General features: G+C 44.7%; 1 protein-coding gene across 2 annotated transcripts in view; it reads left to right on the top strand.

Annotated features, from left to right (window-relative positions):
- Nucleotides 1–17,780, top strand: part of LOC144145157 (uncharacterized) — a 32,147-nt gene extending 14,367 nt beyond the window's left edge. The window contains exons 4-6 of one of the 2 annotated variants that reach the window (XM_077676661.1): nucleotides 3,263–3,337; nucleotides 11,692–11,745; nucleotides 17,637–17,780. In XM_077676661.1, the coding sequence (XP_077532787.1) occupies nucleotides 3,263–3,337; nucleotides 11,692–11,745; nucleotides 17,637–17,720 (213 nt within the window). In that variant the 3' untranslated portion in view covers nucleotides 17,721–17,780. Of the gene's footprint in view, nucleotides 1–3,262; nucleotides 3,338–11,691; nucleotides 11,746–13,038; nucleotides 13,207–17,636 lie in introns of those variants that run through there. The other variant, XM_077676662.1, reaches the window with a different exon arrangement.
- Nucleotides 17,781–26,198: the final 8,418 nt, after the last annotated feature.

The following is a 26,198-nucleotide window of genomic DNA, read 5'->3' as shown; positions in this document are numbered from 1 at the left end:
AAAGCTAATGTCCTCTCCACGCCACAGAGGCGGACGTTAATCATATAGAAATTGCTGGGGGTGATCTTTGTGTTGCACCATTGACACGGGCGAAGCAGTTGCTAGGCTGTAAATGAGAACACACTAGTTTAAAATAAAAACAAACACGCAATAATGCGGAATTGAAGGAAACTCATTCAAGTGTCTCTGTTTAGGCCTTCTCATGGGCTATGGCGCCCTCTCTGGACTTCTTTTGGTATCTGCGCCAGGCTGATAATGAAACTCATAAAGAGAGGGTGCCAACGCCCCTCTTCCCCAGAGAGTCGGAGCAGCGCCACCTGTATCACGCCATGTTACACAGGCGGCGATGAAAAAAAACAGAAACACAGACACTGACAAGAAGAAAACAAGGAAAATACTCTCGAATCACTGCTCCGCACTTCCGAAAGCTTTCACGTTTAGTAAGACTGGCTGAATTGTTTGACAGCCGCTTCCTTTGTGCTAGCAAAGTGGCTTTCTTAATGCGTTCAAAGGTGTTAAAAAGGACTCAATTTAAACGTGGGAAATTCTAAACTTGAGATCTGCCTTTATGTTGTCCTGATGGCGGCGTTTAGACGGTCTTCCTCGGTGAGGTGAAGTTTGTGGTACGGCCCGTTGTGGGATATGTGGCTCACATTCACTACCTCCAAGACGCGGATGGTTTTTTCACTGCTTCTGTTCCCTCTGTGAAGGCGTAATACAAGGGGGCCCAATTCGTTTATTATGTCCTCTTTTTTGGTGGCCCTGAAACGGCTGTGGGTCTTCTGTGGTTTCTCTATAATTGTTTGGACCTTTTCTTTCTTCTATTGCACTGTATCTTTTCGCATGCAAATGCTAGCTGCTGCGTACTGCCCTCACTCGCGGCCTTGCAAGGGGTTTTGGAAACAGTCAAGCTGACAAAGAATAAGCACCTTCATCCTTCTGCCTGCATTTTTCGCATATGTACAAAAATGCGAAATATACTCATTTTGAATTTGAATTTGCATTTCAGTAGGCGCGTGCCAGAGATTAGAGATTGTACGTTTTCTGGGATGACCTCATTAAATATTTTGGGAGATTTTGGTACCATCGTGCAATGGCAGGTGTGTTGGAAACGAGTGCTGTCAGCATCGTGCCATGACTCGTTCGCAACACACTTTGAACCAGTGACAGGGCAGCGGCTACTTCGGAAAGCAAATTATCAAGTTTTGCAGAGTCGCTTTATACTGCGTTTTATTTTTCTGGAGGGCATTTTAATCTGTTTCTGCTCTTAATAGCCGAGACCTCCCTTGGTTTTTGAGAACATCGCAATAACCTCCTGTACCCTTTTGGATTAAGGTGACACAATGTTGGCGCCGCCATTATTAACTGTGAAGGGTTGCTTAAATTTATGTATTTATTTGAAGCGCTCGGGCCTTCTGGGGTATTAACAGGGTACATAAGGTATACAAGGCATGCAAATAGGCAACATAAAATGAAGGCTAGTAAATTAAAATAGGTTAAAATGAATCTGTACGTACATATAACAAAAAGTGGAATGATATAAAAAGCACAAAACTTATCTGAACGACGACAGCTGAGAGTTCATGTGTAGAGTATTCCCACATGAACACATACAAGCATAAGCAAGGTGGTGCTTTTGCTGAAGCGGAACAAGAAACGTGAAAAACACTTCTTGGTTAGTTGTTTTTCCATGCGCTCCTAAGGCCAAACGGCCTACGGTCGTCTAGGTCACCTCAAGGCCTGCCACACCTTCTGGTTTTGAGCAGAGGAATGCATTCGGATATGATACCCCGAACCACTGCTTGTTTCCACATTTCTCTCACTACTTCATTTTTGTTATACCTCCACAGAGCTCAATGCTTCATTACAGCGGCGTTTCGCTTTCCCTTATCATTAGGTTGCTCCTCGTGAGTTCTAAAGTAGTTATCCCCTTCGTTTTGCCACACTCCCGAATATTAATGTTCCTTCACTCTCGGTAATTCGCCATGATGGATTGGCACTGCGTCAGTGCTAGTGTAATAAAAAACCATTATCCCCGGTTTTTCTGCGCTAAAATTTAACCCGAGGCCGGTGGCTTGCTGACAGCTAACATTTCAGTCGTTGCATATCGGTGTGGTTATCAGTTAAAAGAAAAATGTCGTCTGCGCATAACAGGCTTCCTAGGGTTCCCTAGGGTTCAACCATTGTCGCCGTTACACGGTAGGAGTGCATTTTATATTTCTGCAGGTTTATTCACCGCTGTCCAATTTCCAACGACTTCAACTGTGCCAGAATCGCGCAATCTGACAGAGGTTGGCTTCGTAATGCCATGTACGCAGGTTCGATTCCTACCATGGCAGACCATTGGAAACTTTTTAAATTTTTCGTCGCTCAACCCACGCTCATCATCATTGTCAGAGAAAGTTGACTTTCCTGCAGTGAGTGTGTGGTGGACCACAGGCGACGCCAGCGAAAGACTGAAAGCTTCCCTTTAATAAATTGTTGTCTCCACATTGCGGAATCGTTGGCGAAAAATATACTGACACAGTTCCCTTCAGAACACCCACATGGCCACGTGCTTTGCAAAAGGTCGAGCTGCTGCTCCGATCATGCTCCTGTAACAAAAAGTATGCCATGTTACTCGTTCTATTCTTCAGTGATAATATTTAGCGCTTTGAAACCAACGCTTCGCCAGCAACTAGGCCAGCCTTGATATTTTCACCTCCTCCTTGCCCAAGGTATGTAAAGCACTTAATATAGCACTAGTTGGGTGACGAGCTACGAGAACCAGAGACTTTAGCAGGCTAATACGGTTACGAACAAGATAAGGTATTTTCATGGGGACGTGTCATTGATTTTCTTGCGACATCTGTAGGTAGTTTCATCCCAATGGCAAATATTTACGCAGTATTGAACAAGTGCGGTGACAGTATGATAGCAATACCATTGATATCAACCATGCTCAATTGTGGTGCTGAGGGAGCGTTTAGGCAAACAATGCTTGCTTTCTTGCTGCCGTGCACAACAAGTTGATTACACTGCAAATGTTTAAAGTGTATGAAAAAACTTAATCTTTGCAGCCTTTTTGCAAAATATCAAGGTTTAAGTAAGAAGATAAGGTATCATTTAAGTGAGACGTTTAGCACGACCGACGTGTTCAAAAATGTTTCCGGGAATACTTTCACACCAATTCCAAACTTTGCATTAACGTGGTTCTGTGTAAAAAGGAATACCAGCTGCAAATCTCTATTTTAACTGTTTGTCTTACTATGTAATTATGCAGGTGTCAGCCCCGTTTATGGAGACGTTCTCGGAATGCGTACGAAAGATGGGGAATGCCTTGACAATTGCCTATCCGGTCAGTACACAGGCATGTACACCTGTGCGGGCCTATCCTATAATACGGAAGGATGTTCTGCTGCATAACTAGTGGTATCATTCTTAGCCGCACTGATACTGACACAAAAACAGATGTGAAAACCAGACAAAAATCATTTCAGCCAACGAACAAAACCATAGGTAGAGCGCTAAAGTGTACTTATGCATTTATACCAGAGCATATTTTTTATTGTTACTTGACCCCATTCAAAACGCACTTTTATAAGAATTGACCTTATGCAATTTTTCTAGAACTCTCGCGATTGGTGAAAACGGGTGCTATCTTTCCTGTAATCCCGTATCTTTCGCTTGTCTTGCCGATAGGAGCAAATCAGCATCTCTGCCATCATAGCTTTACGTCTTATGGGTGACCATGGGCTGTGACTCGTGGAAGGTGACTCGTGGAAGGTTGTCTCTTTCAACTGTGTTTACACATTTCCTATGCTGTATTTGTATACTAAATTTGTTACTGTTTACCATTCCCCCCAACAATAGCTCCATCTAGTACAATAAAACTCTAGCATAACCGGGGACAATGCTTTGAAAACGACCAACCACGGTGGTTCTCCGTTTTTCATGCAAGAGAAAGCACACGCTGGTGAATCACAGTTCAGCATGCAAAAGAGACCGCGCAAGCATGCGGTTGCCAATGGAACAAGACAACCACGTTAGGCAATTCTGTAGATCATTGGGGCGAAAAAGCGCCTTAAAATGCGCAAAAAAGACACGTGCAATAAAGTAAGAAAACCAGCAAAATGGATACTCTTAGGTAGCTTCGAAATGAATGTTACGTGGCACCCGCCCGTCACAGTACCTGTAACAAGGAGCTACCAGTTTACATCCCCCAGACAAATAAGACTTGTACAGCACCCCATCACGTTTTAGGGATACAGACGTTGCAGATACATTGTCAAGGGGACTTGTTACTAACGCATGACCAGCCGCTCGAAAGGGGAGATTAGCTGCTTGCCTTGCCATGCTTATGTCAGGCGAAGAAAATGCAGTACAAGTGGCCACCACGAAAGGTTACCACGGGAAGGGGGAACACCACACCAAGCAAGGCAGGTGGCACCAAGATTATTCACCCGGATGCGGCGGCGAGCGCTCGAGGTGAAAACACGAGACCACGCCCTATGCCGGTCTATTAGAAGCTGCCAGCTATAATGGTTGATGATGGAGGCGATGCCGTCAAGAAGCGAGAAGAAAGAAGAGTGTAGTGCACCCAGTATTCATTGCAGTTGGATTCCCAGACCTGTGCCACGTCCAAGCGGTCCTACGACATAGAAAACCTCACGCTCTTCTTTTCGCAAGCGGGTTATCTCGCTGGTACGTGGAAGTGTTCAGCGGTGCGTCCAATATATCCGCGTTCGGCACACTAACGGGGGGTCGGAACACGCTGTACCACCATGAACGCACACGAGGGACCTTGCCGTTCAACGCCGCCAAGCCTTGTCAGTGGCGCTTGAAGTTGAAACGCTACGATGCCCGTGCCAGTGACGAACAAGTGCTGTGTAATTTTCTTTTATTTGAACTTCTTACCATTTTCTCCGCAGCGCTGCCGCAGTTCGTCTCCCATTGTTGGTCATCTCTGTATATTTTATGCGTTTCTTAGAATTCGGGTATCCCAAATGCAAAATATCCTCAGAATGTGTTTGATAGTCTAAGTTGTTGCTTATCAGAACCTGTAATAATTACTGTCCACGGCGGGACGAGGGGAGTTTATTTTGTAGTACCCTTTAAAAATCGGTAATATACGCACAACATTTACTGGAACTGCGGGTGAATTTAGGATTAAGCTGCGAAGAGCTCCGAGAGAGGGTGCTCGCGCAACTTCAGGACCAGAGAAAGACATGGCGGGCCGCAAAATGAGCAAAGTTAAATCATAACAGATTGAAGAACACATCCACCACAGGGATTTTCCTTTATCTGGGGTCTTACTGATTGGGTTTGAGTAAAATGTTTTGCGCAGATTGAAAGAAAAAAAGGTAAAGGAAAGGTTTGCAACTATTTTGCGAAACTGCACCAGGCAGCTTCATTCAAGTAGTACTGGAAGGTCAGCACGTATTCTGAGAGCCACAAAAGACAAACCTGTAAAATGACATTGAAAGTAACCACTGTAGATAAGCAAATAATACATGTTTTGGAAGTCGGAAGACAACTAACCGAACGGTGTAAAAATGAAAAAGAAGCTTGGAGGTGACATCGACGTTTGTCTTTATATGTAAGATCGATAGCGTTACTTTGACTCTCAGGGAGCGTTTTCGAACGCAGCTCCTGCATTTACAATCTATGCTTTTTGGCGAGAGGAGTGCGGTAAACGTGGTCACAAGGAGCCTGGCATATAAGTTCGCGTGCCTCGTTGTCTTTGTCTCGTTCCATCTTAGACTCTTGTGTCCGGCTGTCCGGGTGACGTTGTGATGTTTCTTCGTTGTGGTGTTGAGTATCTTACTGAAGCGTTCAGGCTTTCTCTTTAGCCACCAATGTAATGCCCTTTGAGAGTCTGTAATTATGTTTGTGCTTCTATTCGGTATGTCCGCTCATCAGATTTTTAAGAGGAGGGCCTACAGCTCCCGCTTCTTTGTTTTCGTATGCACGAAAGTCCCGCAGCCAGAAAGATTACCAGAGTAGTCAACCATGACAATTGCTGCCTCGTAATTTCCTACGTTCTGGAGTCGGTGTATGATGTGGCCTCATGATTTCGGAACTTTCCTGGAATGATCATGATCCAGCGTTAATGCCTGTCTTTGTTTAGGTTTCAATCTATTTTTTTGGGAAGAGAGAGCTTTTATGCTTAGTTTCTGCATAGGTGACATGTCCATCGTGGCGTGCAGTCGTTTATTTTCCTGGAGTTTTGTTTTTCTGCCTGTTTTTGGTTTACCAGCCGCTATTTTGGGGCTAAGAGAGTGGTATGTCTGGTTCCTTCAAATTCGATATAAAGGCACATTTTCAGGACATATTCATTATCATTTTCATCAACATTCTTTTTTGCTCGACTGCAGGACGAATGCCTCTCTGAAATCGACATTTACTACCTGCTTCGGTGTGCTGCCCTAGTGCATTCTTTGCCTCAAATTATTGTTGCTTCTTCCCTTCATAAAGTTAATGGCCTTCTCTTTTTTCTAGACCCGTCTACGTGTATACATTCCGTAAACATGCTAATCTACCGGTTGTTGTTTTTTTTCACACTAAAATTTCTAGGTTGAGGTCAGCGTTATATGATGGTGCTCCTTTTATTTTTCTCAGTGCGGGTAAGTTTGTTTTACTGTAAGCTCTGCGATATTAGGCTCATCATGGCTGACTGCATGAGTCTTCTTCTCCTTCCTGCTCTTCACTAGGTTGGCCGTTTTTGAAGGTTGCGAATCCATTAAGGGCTTCCTCTTATTTAGCAATTGTGAGTTCGGCTCTGCCTCTTGACTCTGGGGCCACGTGAAGCATTCTCTCGAGAAGTTTCTTGCGTGAAGGGTTCTAAACTGCCAGATGACTGAGAGAACATTTGCACCCTTTTACTTTGAAGCAGTATATGTCTCATTTTCTCCCCCTACCCCCGATGATCATTCGCGTGAAGCCGCTTTACATTCCGGCGCTCCGGTGTTCGTTTGTGCCACCGCCGACCCCTCTTTCACATACGTTATTTGCCATTGGCTATCACGATGAAGCACACGCACATGAGTGGTTGCTGGTTTATGCATGCACGCTGCAGTAGTGCACGCGAAGCTATAGGTTTGATGCCGTCATTAATGAAATGTCCAATGTGCTGGCAGGGAGCTTACACGTGGACGTGGGGCAGCCGAATGCGACCTGTCTGGTGTCCTCAGAGGTCGAGCCGATTAAGGTGTGTGTTAAACAGACAGTAAGATGCCTACCACGCGGGAGAGAGGCAGACAGCACTATGTTTAGTAGCGTGAACAAAGCTTGAGTACTTCAAAGTTTCATTCGGCTGAATTGCTAGGAAATGTGCTGAGTCGCGATGTACATACACGAGTGGTTTGTTTTGTGCACTCCGTTGACTGCGTCTAGCTTCACAGGTAGTCGCTCTACACAGACTAAAATGGCAACATTGTAGGTTCATTATTAACTTGGTCGCATGCGCCATTCCTAGTTTGCCAAACGGGCCGTCCAACTGAGACAATCGCGAATATTGGAAAGAAGTGCGAACAGCGACCCTGTCTGCCCAGCAGGCTACCAACGACTGGGCGTATAACGAACTTCGCTGCGAAAACGTGAAACTTGGTGAAATTGCGTGTCCTTTCGTCTTCGTTGTGGTATCATTGTCCTCCTTTCTGTACTTAAGTTGTGGCTGCGCCATCTCCCAGATTCAACGGAGCCATTGGATCTGCTGCCTCAGTCGTGACTTTCTTGTGGCAGCATTGACGCGCGCGGCTCATAGATGACCGTTAGCAGCCAAGGAGAAATCTAAAACTGAGCCGAATGCCGGTATTGCGTTAGAAACCACTAAGACTGTCCGAACCAGAATATCTGGCGGAAAAATAGATATAGTAGATGTAATACAACGCAACATTCATAATTGTTCTGTATGCTGCGAAGAGCTCCCTTGTACACCAGGCACTTGATATACGTAGCATTTACATGTTTCTTTTATAGAAAAGAAGGAGAGATAAATTATGAGCCCTTCCAAGCCGTGAAGGAGTATACCAGGGAAGCTTGTTACCGCGATATAAAATTGATTGATTGTGGGGTTTAAGGCGCCAACGCAACGCAGGCGATGAGGCGCGCCGTAGTGGATTGCTCCAGATTAATTTTGCTTACCTGATGATCTTCACCGTGCGCCGAAATCTCGTACACATGAGCGTTTTTAGGGGCGAAGCTCCTCTTGCTCGGGCCCTGTCCCCTCCCTCGTTGCTGCTGTACACGGCACCACGATGATGATTGTGGCAGGATCTCTGTAGGGATTGGCCAACCAAAGATTGGCCGAAGATGTCAAAACGTTCAACGCGTTCATTGCTACCCAACAGGGAGGAGAGGAAGAAGAGGTTGTGGTTTGTTGCCTGCGAGCTCAATACACGTGCCGGGGGTAGGCGACACAAGACGCTCTGTAGAAGGTGACGGCCTAGGTGGCTAAAATGTCACACACCGAATTCGGCTACTTACCCATGGAGATTTTCATCGTTCCAAACAAGCCCTACATAATCACCACAAACATCGACGTCGTCGACGGGCTTGTCAACGGAGCGGTGGGAAGTCTCCCGCTTTGCGAGCGAGCGAGGAGTGGTGGTCTTGACGCGGCGGCGCCCAGTTTCGATCCCGCGACTCTCTGGCCGCGACGGGAGGTACGTGGCGCAATTCCTACTGCGCTACCAACCGAGACGCGAGCATGGCTACGAACGCGCCTTATGACCTTCACTCTTTCAGATGGTGCGCGCAGTTAAGAAGACCTATAACAATGTTTCACGGTTTCACCGATAAGCATTTTAGCTTCGCCCCTCTCATCATCATTCAAGTCGTGGAGATGGCGGGATTTTTTGTTGTTTGCCTCCATCAGAAAAGCAGCCGCCGCGGCCGGGAATGGAACCCGTTACCTGCGATATAATAAGGTTGCAAATTTGAAGTGAAAGGTATGCGCATGTTATAGCGTAGTTTACATTTGAAAATGAGAATTCCTAAGAAATTACGGCGATACACCAATCTTCACTATGGTGCCCATTCATGACCAATTTTCAGAAAATGCATTTGCAAGTGGTGAGCCGAGAGGTATCAGCGTTAGGTTAATTTATGCATTTATTGAGCCGATGGTGCCTATCTTTTTCTATTCCTCTAAATCTGAACTGCCTATAAATACGTAACGTACACAAGATGCATAATTCTGTGCTGCAACTTTCAACGTGGAGGTTGAAATGATGTTTTAATGTGCGTGCAACTTTCATTATGGTGGCGTGGCAGGGGGCGCCACGCACCGGGACACTGGTTTTGAGAAGCCTGGCTCTAACGAAGGCTGCCTGCTTCAATAGAGAGGGGGACTACGGCGAGAATTTTTTCCCTTCCCAAAAATACACACATCCCTTGCCATATCGGCTCCACGTAAAATACAATCTACAGATAATCAAAGATTAGTGCACAACAACAATGGCGCAATACGAGCAAAGGGACACCGCTTTTCAGTATCCGTACAGGGGCGCTCTTAACCAAGAGTAAGGCGGCTTTACACCCCATTCCCGGCAAAATAAAATAAAAGAAAAGGACTAAACATTTAGTGAAATACTTCAGAATTTGGACCCGGATGCAGGAGCGGCCCTTCGAATTTACCCTAATCAAAAAGAACGAGCACCAGGTATTTTTTTGTAAGATGATGCGGACATCATTTTAATACTGATAGCTAGAAAACTACTGGCTCCCAGCTACCTACTGCCCACCTCCCTCCCTTCGTGTGGGCGAAAGCTGTAGGAACCCTTGGAGCCTAATATTTTTCCTTCTAATAGAAACATAAATGCACTTCTCGCACCAGGTGAGAATTTTGGTCAATCCATGCATGCAAATTGTATTACTGCACCATAAAAGAAGACCTCATTGATCGACTCACTGATGCCCCCAAGAGATGGTGCGGAATATGCCGTAACGTTTCCAACCGATCGGAAAAGAAGCACTGGTTTTAGAAACACCGGCGTTACAACAATGAACGACACCAGCCGCTCAGGATCGTTGCACTAAAACGAATAAGCGACATCACATACACTGCCCCGCGTCTGATACCGTCTGAAACTAATTGGCGGCGTATCTGCTCACTTCGTTGCAAATGTCGACAAAAGACGATAGTCGTCTGCGCCCCTGCCAAATAAATGCCTCCCTACTTTTTCCAGCTTCCCTCTTAAGCTGTTTCTTTCCCGTATCACTCCTCCCAAAGTACACACGCTAGAGGTTTGCTCAACTCAATTCAAATTTACCGCGTTCCACTGCTCCACGGCGGGTGTCTCGATATCAGCGCTATCGTGTGGCGGAGACGCGTGTGAATCGAGGCACCCTACTTTACGGGCGTTTTAAGCGGAACGTAAAACCTATCTAGTAAAACCTTTGGTTACTGTTGCTTTTTTATTTCTAAAATGCCGCTAGGGAAACCATGGGCGACCGCTTTTGTGTTTTTCTGGACGTATTTTTTAATAAGTCAAAGATCTGTGTATTTAAAAAAAAAGAAACACTGCGAATATCACTTATGTATTGATGTCTTGCCTCAGATATCCGTAATAGTTTGTTTTGGCTCGATAATCTTGAGAAGTATAAACATTGCCACCGGCCTCAGACGTTCAGATTTGGCTGTGGGTATAAAAACCAATTGTTCTGCATCTGTATATCTTTGGCCGGGCGGATGAACCAAGGAACAGGCGGTCAGAAAGACAGACGCATGGAGAGACCAAAATGTCAGCCTTCGAGTAGCCCATGTAAAGCTATCGTCTTTAGAAACGATAATTCCGCATGTTGCCTAAGAGGGTTTACTTAGTAAGTCCTGGACGACGACATGCTACGCGAACACTTAACGCCACATATTGCGCCAATGCGCCTGTGTCATTGCAGCTGAGAGTCAATTGATCAAACCGAACGGAACAAGTGGGCAACAAGGTTGAACTCCCGCCCGGCAACATCATATACGCACCGCTCCACCATCCACGCGTGCCTCGTCATACGTGCTATAACCTATTTCTAAACAACACAATGTGTTCACACAACGCAGCCATTCCTGTACGGATACGTAATAGATTATAGCCGGCAATAACGTGACTGCCACGGCCTTCGCAAGTTATTTTCTCGTCACACTTGAGTTTAGTTTTTACAGTGCTTTTGGGACCTACGCTTACCAGACAGCGGAACCCTTGTGATGTGTATATTTATAGAAATGTTTTATATGCACATTTTTGTCACCGAGAAAGGCGCTCCAGTCTTTTAAGTAACCTACTTCACTTATTCAATAATTTAGCAGTTCCTAATTTTCGTTCTTTCGTCATCGCGATTATCCACTCGGAAGCATGTCATTTTTCATTCTATTGTACATGTACCGAAGTGTTGCTAACAGCGTTTATTCAATTTGTTCCTTGGTTATTCAGCTAACCACTTCATATATACATTCCAGTCCTTATGTTGTACTTTACTATGGCAAGGTGAGGCCTCAAAGTCTCTGGGATGAGATTAGACTGAAACGTATGCATTTGTGTGCACAAGGCAAGCTGAAGAGGTGGTATAAAATAAAAAAAAAGAAGCTTTTATTCAACACATTGTCTCAAAATTACCGTACTTCTTTACATGAAAGGTTGATATATTACTGTATAATACAGCAACTGCCTTGGGAGAACAAGGAGGCTTGTAACACATTTCTTACGGTTTCTATCTAAGGAACTTAAGGAGAAGTACAACTTGAATGTAAACAAGACAGTGGATGCGTTCAAAGTAAGTTCACCTTTTTCTTCATCGAAAAGAAATATTTATCTGCGGTGGCACTATCTTCTGGGCAGTTTTTTTCAACGTGGATTTTGTAAGGAGTCTTGATTGTTTAATAAAAGACCTCAATGCATCAATGAATGTAAAGCAAGGAGTTTCCGGGTGACATATCCCGATATCACAAGCAGGTGGGTAGTTCGGTCCTTTCACGTTAGGCTGGCGTAAACCTTAAGTTCGCATGATTTCAACGTTTCGAAAGTTTCTTGAGCTCCAGTTAGAATATTGTAATGGTACCAGTTTTAAATGCTATTTAGTGTATTATTTGCAGAAGAAACGTGTCAAGGTGCATATTGAATACGACCGTGTAAAAATCGGGAGCTGTTCCTGGGAAGGGGATATTAGCTACTGTTTTTCAACAAAAACCAACTAGATTTTTTTGGCCCAAAGCGAAAGATTAGACTTCTCGGTACACCCTTGGACATACATGCCACTAATGAGCATCTTTAAAAATTTATTCAACATTGTGTACAGATATGTGCAACGCAATTATTGTTTTTCCAGAGGCATGATAATAAACACTGGAAATTTTACTTGTACCTGTGTAAGGATACTCATCCGACACAAAACCGCTTCGATACCTTCACAACACTTAATTATATTGACTGATTTGTGAGGAGGCGCCTAAGTGTACAAAAACTGCGGTAAATAGTAGGATAGTTCAAAAACTTTACTCTTTGCAAAAAACACTCGCGTTCCCTTAGCAACCTCGCCACTTTAAGAAATATTCTAGAAATACAAGGTTCAGAAATGTTGACTTTACAGCGTAAAGACACCTGTAGGCATAAAAAAAGAAACTTGAAATTAACTTTAATATCCTACTTTACTAAGAGAATTCGGGTGGGTTTCTCGCTGTTCGGCCATAATAGTAAGAAGCATAAATGGCACTTCAAGAACGAACAATCGTCTTGGTCCGAGAACTCTCTCATCGGGCACCGCAAGACGAGTCGGAGTAGACTTCGCAACCACTCCTCACATACGCCAACATAACTCAACATTACCGATAGTAGTGAGGCAAATCTATGCACCAGTCACCAATAAGGCCACGAAAGAACAGGACGTCATACTGAAAACCACTACAGACTAATGCCTACCCGCTCCCGGCAGGACTAAACGCCATCCACTCGGTACACCCCATGCGTTCACTGTCAAGCCCAAGGTACACTGTACCATATTGCACGGGAATCTCAACTAAACCCAGATCTTCCCCCCCCCCCCCACATCTCCAACCCCTTACGCGAGCAGTGGGAGAGTACGCTGGCCAGCAACTGTCCTGAAATGGAGATTTTGTGAGCATAAAGGGCGAAGACAGCCGGATACCAGCAGAGACTTGGACTGAAGACCCCGGCCACAAATATGCTCACTTCAACTCTGAACAAAATCTCTTTATCGTTCTCTCTCTCTCTCTCTCTCTCTCTCTCTCTCTCTCTCTCTCTCTCTCTCTCTCTCTCTCTCTCTCTCTCTCTCTCTCTCTCTCTCTCTCTCTCTCTCTCTCTCTCTCTCTCTCTTCTCTAGCCAGTGCGAAGAGAATATAAGTGATTCAGTTAGAAAACACAACAAATTTGTAGCGTCTCGGCTGTCTTCCTACAAATGTCTTCAAAAGGCTGCTTGTGCTTGTCCTGCCACGTAAATACCTGTCTTCTCACCCCCGCTCTTCTCTCACGCTCTTCCCCTCCATCTTGTTCTTTCAACGATGGACACGGTGGAGATTTACTCAAGTCAATTCAAACTTCTCGCATCCCCACCCTAAGATAACCATATATAGGAACCTTTCGTTACTATTCAACTTGGAATGCCGCCTGGATGTCTAGGCTACAGGGCGAGCCATTCAGCAAGTTAGCTCAAAAGAATGTTTTCTGTGCATTTTTAATTATCACACAGGTTTGCGTTTTTATTCGAGCACACATTCATTATTAAATAAAACAACACTGCTAGTGCCAGTTATGTACTGATGTTCAGCCTTTAATATATTTAATGATTCCTCTTCCCTGAAGACTTTTGAGAAGATTAAAGTCTGTACCCGATTTAGTTGTTCGCAAAGGTGTGTTTATATAAACTAGCTGTGAAAGAATACTCAAACTTTTGCCAGGTGGTCAAATCAAGAGACAGACAGACAGACAGACAGACAGACAGACAGACAGACAGGCACAAAGACAGACAGACAGACTGAATCATTCGGGATTAAGTATCCCAAGAAAAACTATCGCTTCAAAATTGAAACTGCATCGGAATTGATCCCAGGGGACCAGAATGTGAGTTGGCTGCAGTCCCCATGACAACTCAGATTCATGGCGTTGGTTGTCTAAATGTGGACGTAGTGAAGACAATCAAGGCTTGTTCAACTACGTCGACAACCGGGACATTCATTCGGAAGCGCAGTGATATTGACCTTGCTTGGCATTTTAGTAACGACACGTTCAGGCCCATATTGGCATTAAACCATGCCTACGCAAGCGAGAAGCCTCGGTATGTGTGTGTGTGTGTGTGTGTGTGTGTGTGTGTGTGTGTGTGTGTGTGTGTGTGTGTGTGTGTGTGTGTGTGTGTGTGTGTGTGTGTGTGTGTGTGTGTGTGTGTGTGTGTGTGGGTGGGTGGGTGGGTGGGTGTGTGTGTGTGTGTGTGTGTGTATGTATGTGTGTGTGTGTGTGCGTGTGTGTGTGTGCGTGTGGGTGCGTGCGTGTGTGTGTGTGTGTCAAATATTATCGGGAGCCCTCCCCTCCGGCGTGCCTCATCGCCTGCGTTGCGTCGGCACGGGCAATTCTAAAGTCAAAATCAAAAGCTCATTTCGTACATACCACTAAAAAAATCGCGCCAATCCACCCCGTGAATGTGGTTGGAAAGCAAAGCTGTAAACGGCACTCATAACGATTACCCATGCGACGTCGCTTAAATTCACTCACATTGCTCTACAAATAGCAAAACCAGAAAGAAGTGGAATGCTTTTAACCACACCATTTATTACTCCAAAGAGACATTCTTGTTAAGGTTAAATCAATGCATGAAGCATGAACGGTGTTTGGTTTTGGTTGAGTTGTATTGGTGTAGTACAAGAGTGGAAACTTTTTTTATAAAATTAAAGTAAGCTCCAACCCGGTGTTAGACCATCTGTCTTCTCCGTCTCTGCGCCTCGGACGATGGCGACGAGATTTGCGGCAGAGAACGAGGAGGAGGAGGAATAAATACTTCTGTTGACATTTCTGAACGGCCAAGAGTGAGCCCTGGGGAGTTATTCCTTCTTCTGTGTGGCCCATATGCAGTCCGCGCGGCCTGTGTTCTGTCCAGCACTGAAGCTCTGTAGGTAGAGAGGGCCAAGACAGCAGCATCTCCCATTGCTCTTGTTGGGTAGTTGACGGAAAGAGAGGAGGGTGCTCAGGGCTAAAGTCGCACACCCCGATTACGGGGCGGAGTGTTCCTACTTCTGAGCAAAATTTACATTCAGCGTCGTAGCGATTCGGATACATTAAGTAAAGACGCGTAGGCTCTGGGAAGGAGCCCGGATTGTATGAGCCGTGGGGTAGTTTGTTGTTCTCTGGAAAGGTCAGGGTAAGGCGAAGGCACGGTGTGTTTCAAAAGGCGATAATGCTGGGTTATCTCCCTGAACGTGACAAGCGGGTGACAGTCCTCGTGCCGCTCCATAGCACGGGAAGTAAAAGCGCAGGCTTGTTGGGTGGGCGTTTTTGTTGCCCTCCATTGAAGCTTGAGGGGGTGTCCAGATGAGCTGAATGGAAGGGCAGTGTTTTTTTTAGCACGCGCAGTGCAGGCCAGGACACCCAACCCTACTGATAATTCCAGTAGGCTTGCTGGGAATCGATGACTACCCTCCGAACCCCAGGTTGAGCGAGAGCCAAAGTGAAGGCTGGCTCTTCTGCTGCCGTCATTTCTTTGGTCCTAAGCGATGTACACGCAAGGAGGTTGGTTCTGGAGGTAGCCACGATGATGGCGTTTGCTGCCCTCAATGTTTGGAGGCGTCTGTATAGATAACTGCATGATCCCCACCGAGGGTGGGGTTTAGCACTTGACCCCGTGCTTTCCGGTGACCCTCGTCATGTGAGGGGTTCATATTTCTAAGCAAAGGGAGCATCTTTAGCTTTTGTCGCCAAGAGTCGTAGAGTACGTCAAGCGGAGTGACATTCTGGGCTGCCCAGCCAATCTGGTGAAGCATGCGGTTACCCATCGCCGTTCTGAGTCGGACCTTCTGTTTAGAAAGATGTTCTTCTATCAGCTCTTCCACCGTGTTGTGGAGCCCCGTGCTAAGCAGCCTCTGTGTGGACGCACTCATGAGAAGACCAATGGTCCGCTCGACCGCCTTTCTAATCATTATATAATGCATCTCTACGTCTTCCATGTCGAGCAGAAGACAGGGGGTTGACGTAAGTAACTCTCGAGAGGACAAAAGCTTCAATTAATCGAAAGGTACCGGATTCCTTAGACCTCACTTCTTGGTGGCAACTCGCCTGATCATGTGTATGTTTGATTAATGCTGTTTTTGAGGCGCTGCAAGGAGACGTCACTCTTGGTGTTACCCTCGAAATAACTACCCAGGATCTTGATGCTGGGGCTTGGAGTGATGGCCTGGCCATCAAGGAGTATTTGACTGTAATCCTTGGTTTGGCGTGAGGGCGGACGACAAGGAGCTGTAATTGTTTACGTGAACACTGGAGGCCACAGGTTCTAGCACATTGGCGTACTAGAAGTGAGATGTCATGTATTCGTCTGAGCTTCCTTTAATTTTCGTAACTCATAGCACATGAGCAGGGTGCGCACAGGGCCGCTAGGCGGGCGTGAGTGGTCGCGTGACACTTTCACGTGGCATTCAGCGAGAACGCAGGGGGTAAATCCGTAGATGTGCTTGGTGAGTACACCACCTGTCTTCTCAGTCTTCGCGTGGGCTCGTAGCTAATTCGGTAAGACAACGGGCTCTCAATTTGTTAGTCTATTAGTTCCAGGTTCGATTCCCGGCGGTGCGGGTGAATTCTTTTATTTGTTCGCTGGGGTTTTCTGGTGACACCAACGGTCGCGAAAGAACCCTTGGGGGGTAGAGGTAAAAAGCTTTGCTTTAAAAGAGTAGAATGAGCGTCCGCGATGCTAAAATGACGTTTTTGGGACGAACTGTATTTTTGTCCCCTAGCACGAATGATTGCGCGCTAATTTTACATCATCTTCCGCAAGATGCCGGTTTTAGTGTGATGCGTTTATTATGCAAGCACGTATCAGCTGACCCGAAGCTAATCGGTAGCATTTGCGGTAATCAGCACTACATAAACTAAGGACATATGAAGTAAGTGCATTCTTAAAATCAGTTCTTTAGTGTTTAGGTGCGCCGCAAATAACGGGAAAAAAGCAGACAGGACCGTGGTGTGTTTTTATTTACCTCAGAAAACGATCTGTGGTAGCACCAAGTTCTCATCGACAATCTAAATCAGAGAATTGGTTCTTCGAACGGCAATATTTTTACTGGTTGCAATTATCCAATGTTTGAAAATATTAAAAAGGAAAATTATGACTCAAAATGTTTCTTTCGGGTGACAGAATAGTGGTTTTGATCATTATAAACTCTTACAACTCCGTTACCGAGCTTAACCGTAACTGAACCTTTTAGTCGCAGTCACAAAAAAAACTTCAAAACCATTCACACCCACACCATGGTTTCACTCCTGCATGAAAGTACGCATTTGAGCACATCGCTGGTATGAAGAGCGAATGCTTCTGCACACAGAGGCTGATTTGTGGGGTATTATATAGACAAAGCCACCTAATTTACCTTGAATATCTCGCGTACGGATATATTTTTGAACAATCACACTTTATTTCCGTCGGTGTCACCCAACTTGTTTGGCATATTTCAGGGCTGCGTAAAGAGCCTGGGGCCTGAGGACCTCCCGTACGTTTTGAAAACAGTTGACTATATCAGGAACTTTGTATCTGGCTGAAATAATGCTGACGAGTGTCATCGATTCTCCTGCCGGAATTATTCCCTTCAAGATATTTTTATGACATTTAAATAAAATTGAGCTGTGAAGTTTTTTGATTGTCTATCAAGCGCAGCACGTACACTGCTTGCAATTGTTCGCAAGACAAGTCTTCATCTCATTGTGAGTTTGTATAATCACCTGATCCTGCTAATTTTCTATACACTGCAGCAAAATAAACGCTTTATAAATATGTGCTGCAAAGAACGCCCCAAGTGCCATACATTTTATTCATCATGTTTCTTGCGAAGTAATAGTCTTAACCTAGATTGTGGAGTGACCCACACTGCATGTAACGTGGATTAAGCTAATCTCTCAAAATGAGGAAATATATTTTTGTCGATCATTGTGCTTGCATGTTTTAACGTAGTTCTGAAATTGGCACAAGCGCGTGGAACTTGCTCAGGATTTCGTCGTCAACCGAACAAGCTTACTGCTATCATAGAAACGTACATTGCATGTAAGAGAATTGGCAACACACGCGCTAATCTACACGCGAGTTGCTATGTTAAATAAGGCTGTATACGCTCTTTACGGCAGGTGTCTAAGTGTGCTGCAAACCTTATGTTGAGTCTTCCTGATATTGATCGCAAAAATTATTATACATTAAGTATTATTTTTTAATTTATTTATTTAAGTACCCTCAGGACCCTTCTGAGCAATACAAATAAAAATATCTTTATGAACTGAAGTCTTCTTGCAATACTCAAAGCAAGAGAAGGATTACCAAAGCAGATATTCCTACCTGTATTATAAAGAAATGTTTCTTTGAGCTCTTAGACACTTGAACTTGATGCCTGTAACCTAATCAACATTCATTAAAGCCGGTGTTTATTGTCGTGGGGAGATGAGCGACGTCAGAAGCGAATAAGGCCCCTCTTTTACTGACGACGTGCCTAGCCAGAGAGCTTAATTTGTACCCACGCCCAGTTATACCAGTCCTTGTACGTGCATTGGAATCGTCAGTCCCGTATTTCAGCGGTAACAGTGTGACTTTAGAATGATGACGGGCATTGTGGTAGTAATTTTGGCAGGGTTGAAAAGCGCCATGTCAATTATAACGGAAGAACGACGCAGCAGGGAAGACCGGGGCCGTGGCTGCCCAAAAGAGGTATGATAACTTTAATGACACGGGACGCTACACGGTCATGATAGGGGTGATCGACTAGCGCCTCACCACGGGAGATTTAACATCCTTCCGCAACCGCAACATTTGCGTCTGCCGCTATTAGGTACAGGAGCTATACTGCCCACCGAACTTTCTGGCCAGTCAACAGCTTCTCTTAGCGCTCTGCATGGGCTCGCGGCTCTGGTTGTGACTCTCTATTCTCCTATGGGTCACTGAATTCGTCGGACGAATCTGCTAACCATATGCTAACCAGAATTGCCAGGTAGAGGCATAGCTGCGGTTTCTGGATGAAGGAATGCATTGTTATGCTGAAGTCTCTTACAGGAGGAGAACACCGGTCAGCACATCCCGATTCGAAAACCTTGGTGTAGTAATGCTTCCCCAGGGCCACGATAATCACGTACGGAGAAGGGCACAAGGTGCCGGGCAAAAGAACTTTATTTTCTTCGCTGCCAGTACGGTACACGTGCGGAGCCAACGGTGTTCCACAAATACCCTTTAGGTATTGATGTTTGCATCAAATATGCCTGTTTTAAGTGCGAATGCACTTCTTAAGCGAGCCTGAATCGTCCGCCGCCGTCGTCCGCATAGCAACAGCTGCGGGTGCGCGCGCTCCTCGTCTTCCTCCTCGTCTTCCCTAGCAACGGGGCGAGATGGGCGCGCGCTACTCTCCTCCTCCTCTCTCCGCTCAGTGACTGCGGGTGTTGGGCGCCTCCTCTCCACTTCGGGCGGGAGAGCTCTCGCTCGCGTAGCGGGCGCTCCGCATTCCGACGCGTGAGGGCGCTCGTGTAGCCCTCGCCGTAACGGCGGGCGCTACTCTCCTCCTCTCTCCGCTCAGTGACTGCGGGTGTTGGGCGCCTCCTCTCCACTCCAAGATCACGATATCCACCGTAATCGCGCAATCAACAACCGTGCCTTCGCACTTACACACTCTCCCCCTCGGGGAAGTGCGAGGGAATTTTTTCTTTTTGCACGACAATATTGACAAGTACCGTATATATTTCTGGGTCATTTTCTTTAGGGAAGTTTTATCGATATAATCCTATTAATGCATTACTTTTTACCTTTTGACCAGAAGGCTGGCCCTACACCCAGTCAGACAGCACGTACGTAATTAAATCGAGAAGTAAAGACATCCTGCATTGTTACTACTGCAGGCAGAACCAAAAATAGAGGACAAAAATCGAAGCCGCTTTCTTAACGAAAAGGTGGTTAAAACGCGAAGCTTTTCATGTGCATTCTTAGTAAACGCAAAATCCAAATTCCCAATTCCAGAGAGCGTTCCGAACTAGCGACATCTAAATAAACGCCGGCTTCATACCGCGAGGGACCCAGGAATTATTCCGATCGCGGGAAGCGTGTTTTTTGTTGTCATTGACACGTTTGGTACCTTGGCTTATCATCGTTGTCGTTTCGTGAAACCCACTGAGTAAAGCTGGCTTTCCGGCAGTGCATTTTGCCGCGACATAGAATACCGTCAGCAAACCATCGAAAGCTCCGCTTTAAAATAAAAAGTTGCGCATTATCCCACCAGACGGCGCGGGAGCCGTACGAAGGTGGTAAAAGTAAACTGCATTGAAGATACCCGACAGAGCGACAGAGCGACAGAGGCGTGGAATAGCATGAGGACAAGAGCAAAGTTGCCGTGAAGCAAGCAGATATGTGACCAATTTTCCAACGAATAATCAGGCGCAATACACTCGTCGTGGATGAAGGAGTTTTTGGAAGCCAATGTTGAACATACCATACTGCGATTAAGAAAAAAATAATTGGAAATATGCAAACTTGAACAGTGTACGGAGAAGATTTAAGCATGAATAACATAACAATCTGGTACCTTTGAACCTAACAAGGCCTGTGGCAAAGTGCAAATGTTCCGGCCTCAGGAACCTATAATTTGTGGTCGTTGAGCATGGAGCTGCTCTTCCCACCTCCCTTTGCTTTGCCTAATTAAAAACTGGAGGACGTGGTGGAAGATCGAATACGATGTGATAACCAGTTCCGATTATGTTGAAGGTAGAACAGTAGCAGGAGTATGTTGGTAATATTTTTGTGGAAGACAGTACTGCTATAAAAAGTGTTGGTGTGGAGTCTTCACCTCATAAATGCACTCAACGCTAGTGGTGCGTTTTCACTGGGCGGACAAGAAAATTTTATTACAAGGCAATCCCGCCATTAACACTGAAGTAATCTGCCGCACTCTCATCAGCCGGATGCGAAGTCTTTGATGTAGTCGATGGTTTTAAGAACGTAGGGAAGGTCTCCAGGCTTCAAATTGTTGGCGCAGTCCTGAAATATGAACAAAAAGTCACATGGACTCTAGAGGTCTGAAATCTGACTCGTAAGGATGTTATACAAAGCATATTTCTGAGATAAGCAATTCGGCACGGTGTTTAGGATGCTCCAAAAATGAGCGTAGAAATATATTACTATTTGTTTGTAATACTAGTGAGAGGACTAAAAGTAAATTTGCCTCTATTGCTAAAGTCAGGGTGCCAGAAACAAATGGTTCGCATTTTGATCTTTATATTGCTACGTAATAAATCATTCCTTCCCGGGTTGGCTCCTCACCATAACATGGTGGTTCATACCTGTCTTAACTGTCCCTATTCATCCGTGAGATATACATTTATAACGCATTCTTTCGTTCAGCCCAACCTCATACTCACAAACTACAACTACAAAGCATAGGAACAAATCAGCTCAAAATCCGAAGATGTGTCATTTACGTGAGTACACTAGCTTCTTGCTGTATCAATTAGTTACCAGGACACTAGAGGGCTCAGTTATGCTCCTAATCGAGTATTAAAATAAAAAGTATAAAATATGAAATATAAAAAAGTAGATAGAAAAATATAAAAAGAGTACAAAAATATAAAATTGTGGGGGTACTGTCCGTTACTTTCCCACGTAGTGGCTTGTAGCGCTATGCAACATCGAAAAAGCCAAGTTCGAGATATTGCCTCTCTCTCTCTCTATATATATATATATATATATATATATATATATATGTGTGTGTGTGTGTGTGTGTGTGTGTGTGTGTGCGTGCGTGTGCGCGCGTGTGTGTGTGTGTGTGTGTGTGTGTGTGTGCGTGTGCGTGTGCGTGTGTGTGTGTGTGTGTGTGTGTTTATATATTAGGGTATTTATCAAAACCAGAATAGTAACCACAATTGCATTGCCATAGTAGGGTCATTAGGACATAGGTTGAATATATCCCTATCATGCAGAAAACGACCCTTGAATCAAGGCATTTCAAAAGCAGCCAATATAATACCTCTGATTTCTTTTAAACGCGCAAATAAATTGAAAACTACAGAACAAACACCAAAAAGGTGGCTTTGTCAAGGATTCCTAAATATTTTGTCGACTTCACTTTTCACGTGGATACCACATAGAAAATCGACACATATATCGCTTCGCTGTACACTTTAACTTAAAGAATGCCGTTTAAGAATGGGAATGTTTAAATTAGAGAAAGTAAGCTTACTCTGAACATATCCACGGTCTTGTTGACGTCCAAGTTGTACTTTTTTGAGACCCCCTTCGAGAAAAACAGGAAAACATATTAGCAAGCCTTATCTTCGGTCCAGAGCATGGAGGTGGGGCGGTCGCAATACTGAGATACGCTGTCTAAGAAGGGCTCAGTAAAAGGGCCTCAGTAAAAATGGCAATGTAGAGAGGTAACAAACCCAAATTTTGTTGGGTTAGAAATCACTAATACAGTATTCATGCTTCAACGTTTTAATAACTTCTAGATGTTAAATCCGTGTACAGGCAATCATGGTATGAACAAAAAATTTGTTTATATATAAATATTTGACATGCAAACCCATCTGTCTTGCTGATTGCTATATGTAATGCCGTGAAATCTATTCAGGTAAACATAGGCACCACAGCCATATTTTTTGGGGGCACGCAAGCGCCATATGTTGCAGGCAATTATCCCTTGGAATTGCAAAAATAGACTTGTGTCGGGATAAATGAAGGCAGCCGGCTCGCTGAGTAAACAACAAACAAGCTTTAGAGATGATAAATAAGCTGAAAGTAGCATTTGCATACAAGGTACAACGGCAAAGAAAACGAGTCGTGTATTGGTTCCTTATTTGGTGACCGGAAGTCAATGAGGCTAGAAAAGTCACGAAATGTAACCTGACAAAAAAAAAAGGCTTCGTGGAGTATACACAATCAGGGAACTATTTCTTGACTCCTAAATATTAGACCCACATTTATTATTTCAGTAATTACGCCGGTAGGCATTTCTGATAGGCAAAGCAGTTCGGAAGAGTAAAGGGAAACAACAGCGCGGAATAAATTACTTTCAAAACAGGGGCACAATGTATAGTTTGGTATGAGGTTTAGTGCCCGAACCTCTCGAGGAATCGTTGTGGAATCAGAACAAAATCGGAAATGCAGTAGCGATACACGCAACCAACCGGAAACACTTTCCTTCCACTTTAAAAACCCTGCCAGGGTGAATGAATCAGTAAGTATAGTATAAAGAAGCAAATTAAACAATAAACAATGTAACAACATTGTTTGTGTTGTAGAATGGGAATAAAGGTGTGTTATCAAAAAAATAAAATTTCAAATAAATAATGGGCTTGAGCAACAAAGCAGGGGAATCCATGCAAACCAAACTGACAGACATTAAAAAAATCAACAGAAAAGCCGACCGGATGAAGAAATATTAACAAGCGAAAAAGCCCTGAATGAAGATCAAATAAAATAGCACAAATTTGGCTCCCAAAACAATGTAAAATGATACGGCTGCCGGAGTTACACCTCAGACGGCCGTGTATTTTGTTTCGTTTGTCTTCCTCGCCATGTGACATCGGTATCCGCCACTGATAGCCTCACTAACCATCCCATTAACTTTTCAGGATCTTTACAAGTGCGCCAACGCAAACGGTGCAATGTCATGTATCACCACAATACTGCCCAACCAGCAATGTAATTGATACAGTTATTTATTTTATTACTGTACGTGTATATCACCCCACAAAAGAAACAACTAGGAGAAAAAAACAGAAAAAAGAATGGAGTAAACTAAAAGGTCAGCCAAATTACTTTTGATAGCTAAGTATAACTAAGATAACAAAATAAGGTCGACGTTTAAAGGAAATATCAACTCAAAAACGCACAATTGCTGTAACACTTTTCCTGATGGTTTACCGAACACTTCGGTGTGACGCAATCACTCAAAATACCGTTTTTATGTCACTTCAATAAGATAATATCAGCAAACAATTTTAACAAAGTGTATTTCTTACACCGGTTTCAAGTAGTACAATCAATCTCAAAGGAGGAACACAACAAAAAGAAAACGACTAGAAACTAAAAATACACTGACCAAAGGATGACTGTCAATTGCACTGAGCACCAAAATTATTTAAAGATCGGAAGAAGTTCATTCGTTTTGCCAGTTGTTCTTGTGCGACTAAGGAAACTTAAAGGTGGTACAACGCAATTGCGCAGAAAAGCCCAAAAATAAAATTTCATGCTCGTTTCGTACATTGCCCTTGCTTTTTGTTGACCATATGCGTACTGCGCAAGCCATCAGAAAACAGATCCGAAATAAGCCTACGGGTTTAAGGAAATATCTCGGGCCAAGGAATAAACTAGGGTTTACGCAACTCTGCAAGGGGAAGAAATGACACAAGTTCCAGGAATTTATTCATTGATTTTCAGATTTTGACATATTCCCAATCGTCCCCTTCGAACACGCAGTATTTAAATAAATAGGATTTTATGTACTAACCCAATGATGAACGAGATACGGTTGTGGACTGTGTAGGCAATTACAATGAACGCAACATTGAATATATGTGATACACAGGATTTAAGCATACTAGACTTAGGTTTGGGGACAAATGTTGCAATTTTCGTTTGCTAAAATTCCGATTGCAGCTTGGCTTATTCCCCGTATGCAGGCGTTGTTTTCATGCCCTAGCGAGAAAATCAAAAATCTTCTCTTTGCTAAGCGTTTTGATGAATATAGACGCGTACAGCAAATGCGCGTTTGGCACAATCGTAAGCTTTACTTAGGCTTTGTTAATAGAATAAGTGGCGGAGAAGAACGCTCATGACCGAAACACGCTCAAACTGCCAGAGCGAGCCAACGATGATGAAGCGTCCGGCATAGTACTACATCGTTACCGTCGTTTTGGCTTCGATGTCTCAAATTAAAACTTCAATCACAGGCATGCGAATACGTGACAGTTTACCTTCCATCCAAAGGAAGCATCGTCCCGATGCTAAGGTGGAAAGGAGCGGAAACTTATTCTGAACAATTCACGTCCACACGAAGTGTGGTTTCATGCAGACTATGTTGACGACCTCAGGTCGACTACGCCTGCGCATTGTGGCAGCGTCGTACGCCGGATTAACTGTATGCGTGACGTCGCTAAGTTGTAGTTGTCTGTAGGGCCCAAAGTACGTAGTTCATGATCTTCTCGCACTGCCCTCGATGTCTGATTGGGCACCATACCCACACGTTGCCACCATGCTAGAAAGCGGCGTGCCTGTGGCAGGCATTGTAAGCAGCAGCACAATGTCGCCGTTGTTGCCTGTTTGTTGGCATGTTAGCTGACGGGCCCCTTCCGCCCGCTGGGCAAACTCCTACGCAGTCGCGTCCTCCCCTCCGCCGTCGTGGGGGAGCGTTCTAACATTGTGGTTACCTCGCGGCCATACAGAAGAGCGAATGGCGTCATGCGCGTGATTTAGTCAATACTTTAACAAGCGTGTCCTGGCAGATCGAGATGGATGAGCGCGACCGCGAGAAGAGAGCCTTCATAACATCGAACTAAAAGTAACGGGCATGACGAAGCCTGTCGAGAGAGTCATTGATCCGAGGCCAAAGGTACACGTCCTTCTTTGAGACATGATTGAGAATACTGCAATCCACCCAAAATCGCAACGGGCCATCCTTCTTGACGACAACGACGGGTGCTGCCCACAGGCTTAGAGAAGGCTGGATGACATTGTCGCGCAACATTTTTTCCTCTTGGCTGTGAATTGCGCCCCGTTCCTTGAAGAGATAGGGTACGGGTTTTGATGAAGTCTTTTCACATTATCATCAACAAAGATGCGATTTTTCGCAAGTGGAGTGTCCGTACCTGGCTGTATTAATGCCAAAAGTCACGCATGAGACAACTTCCTTGCAACTGTTGCGTTGCTCGTCGACGTACATGTTCAGCATGTGTGCAAGTGTTTTGTTTACCCTTTAGTCGGTCCGTTTGTCTGTGGATGGTAAGCTGTCGATTTACAATGGGAAGTACCCGTGAGGCTCATGACGTCGCGCACCAAATCTA

This window comes from Haemaphysalis longicornis, unplaced genomic scaffold (assembly GCF_048455015.1).
Source record: "Haemaphysalis longicornis isolate Haplotype H1 unplaced genomic scaffold, Haemaphysalis longicornis Haplotype H1 scaffold_7, whole genome shotgun sequence".
NCBI classification, from domain to species: domain Eukaryota; kingdom Metazoa; phylum Arthropoda; class Arachnida; order Ixodida; family Ixodidae; genus Haemaphysalis; species Haemaphysalis longicornis.
The sequence above is the reverse complement of the archived record's forward strand: the minus strand, read 5'-3'. Positions and strand labels throughout refer to the sequence as shown.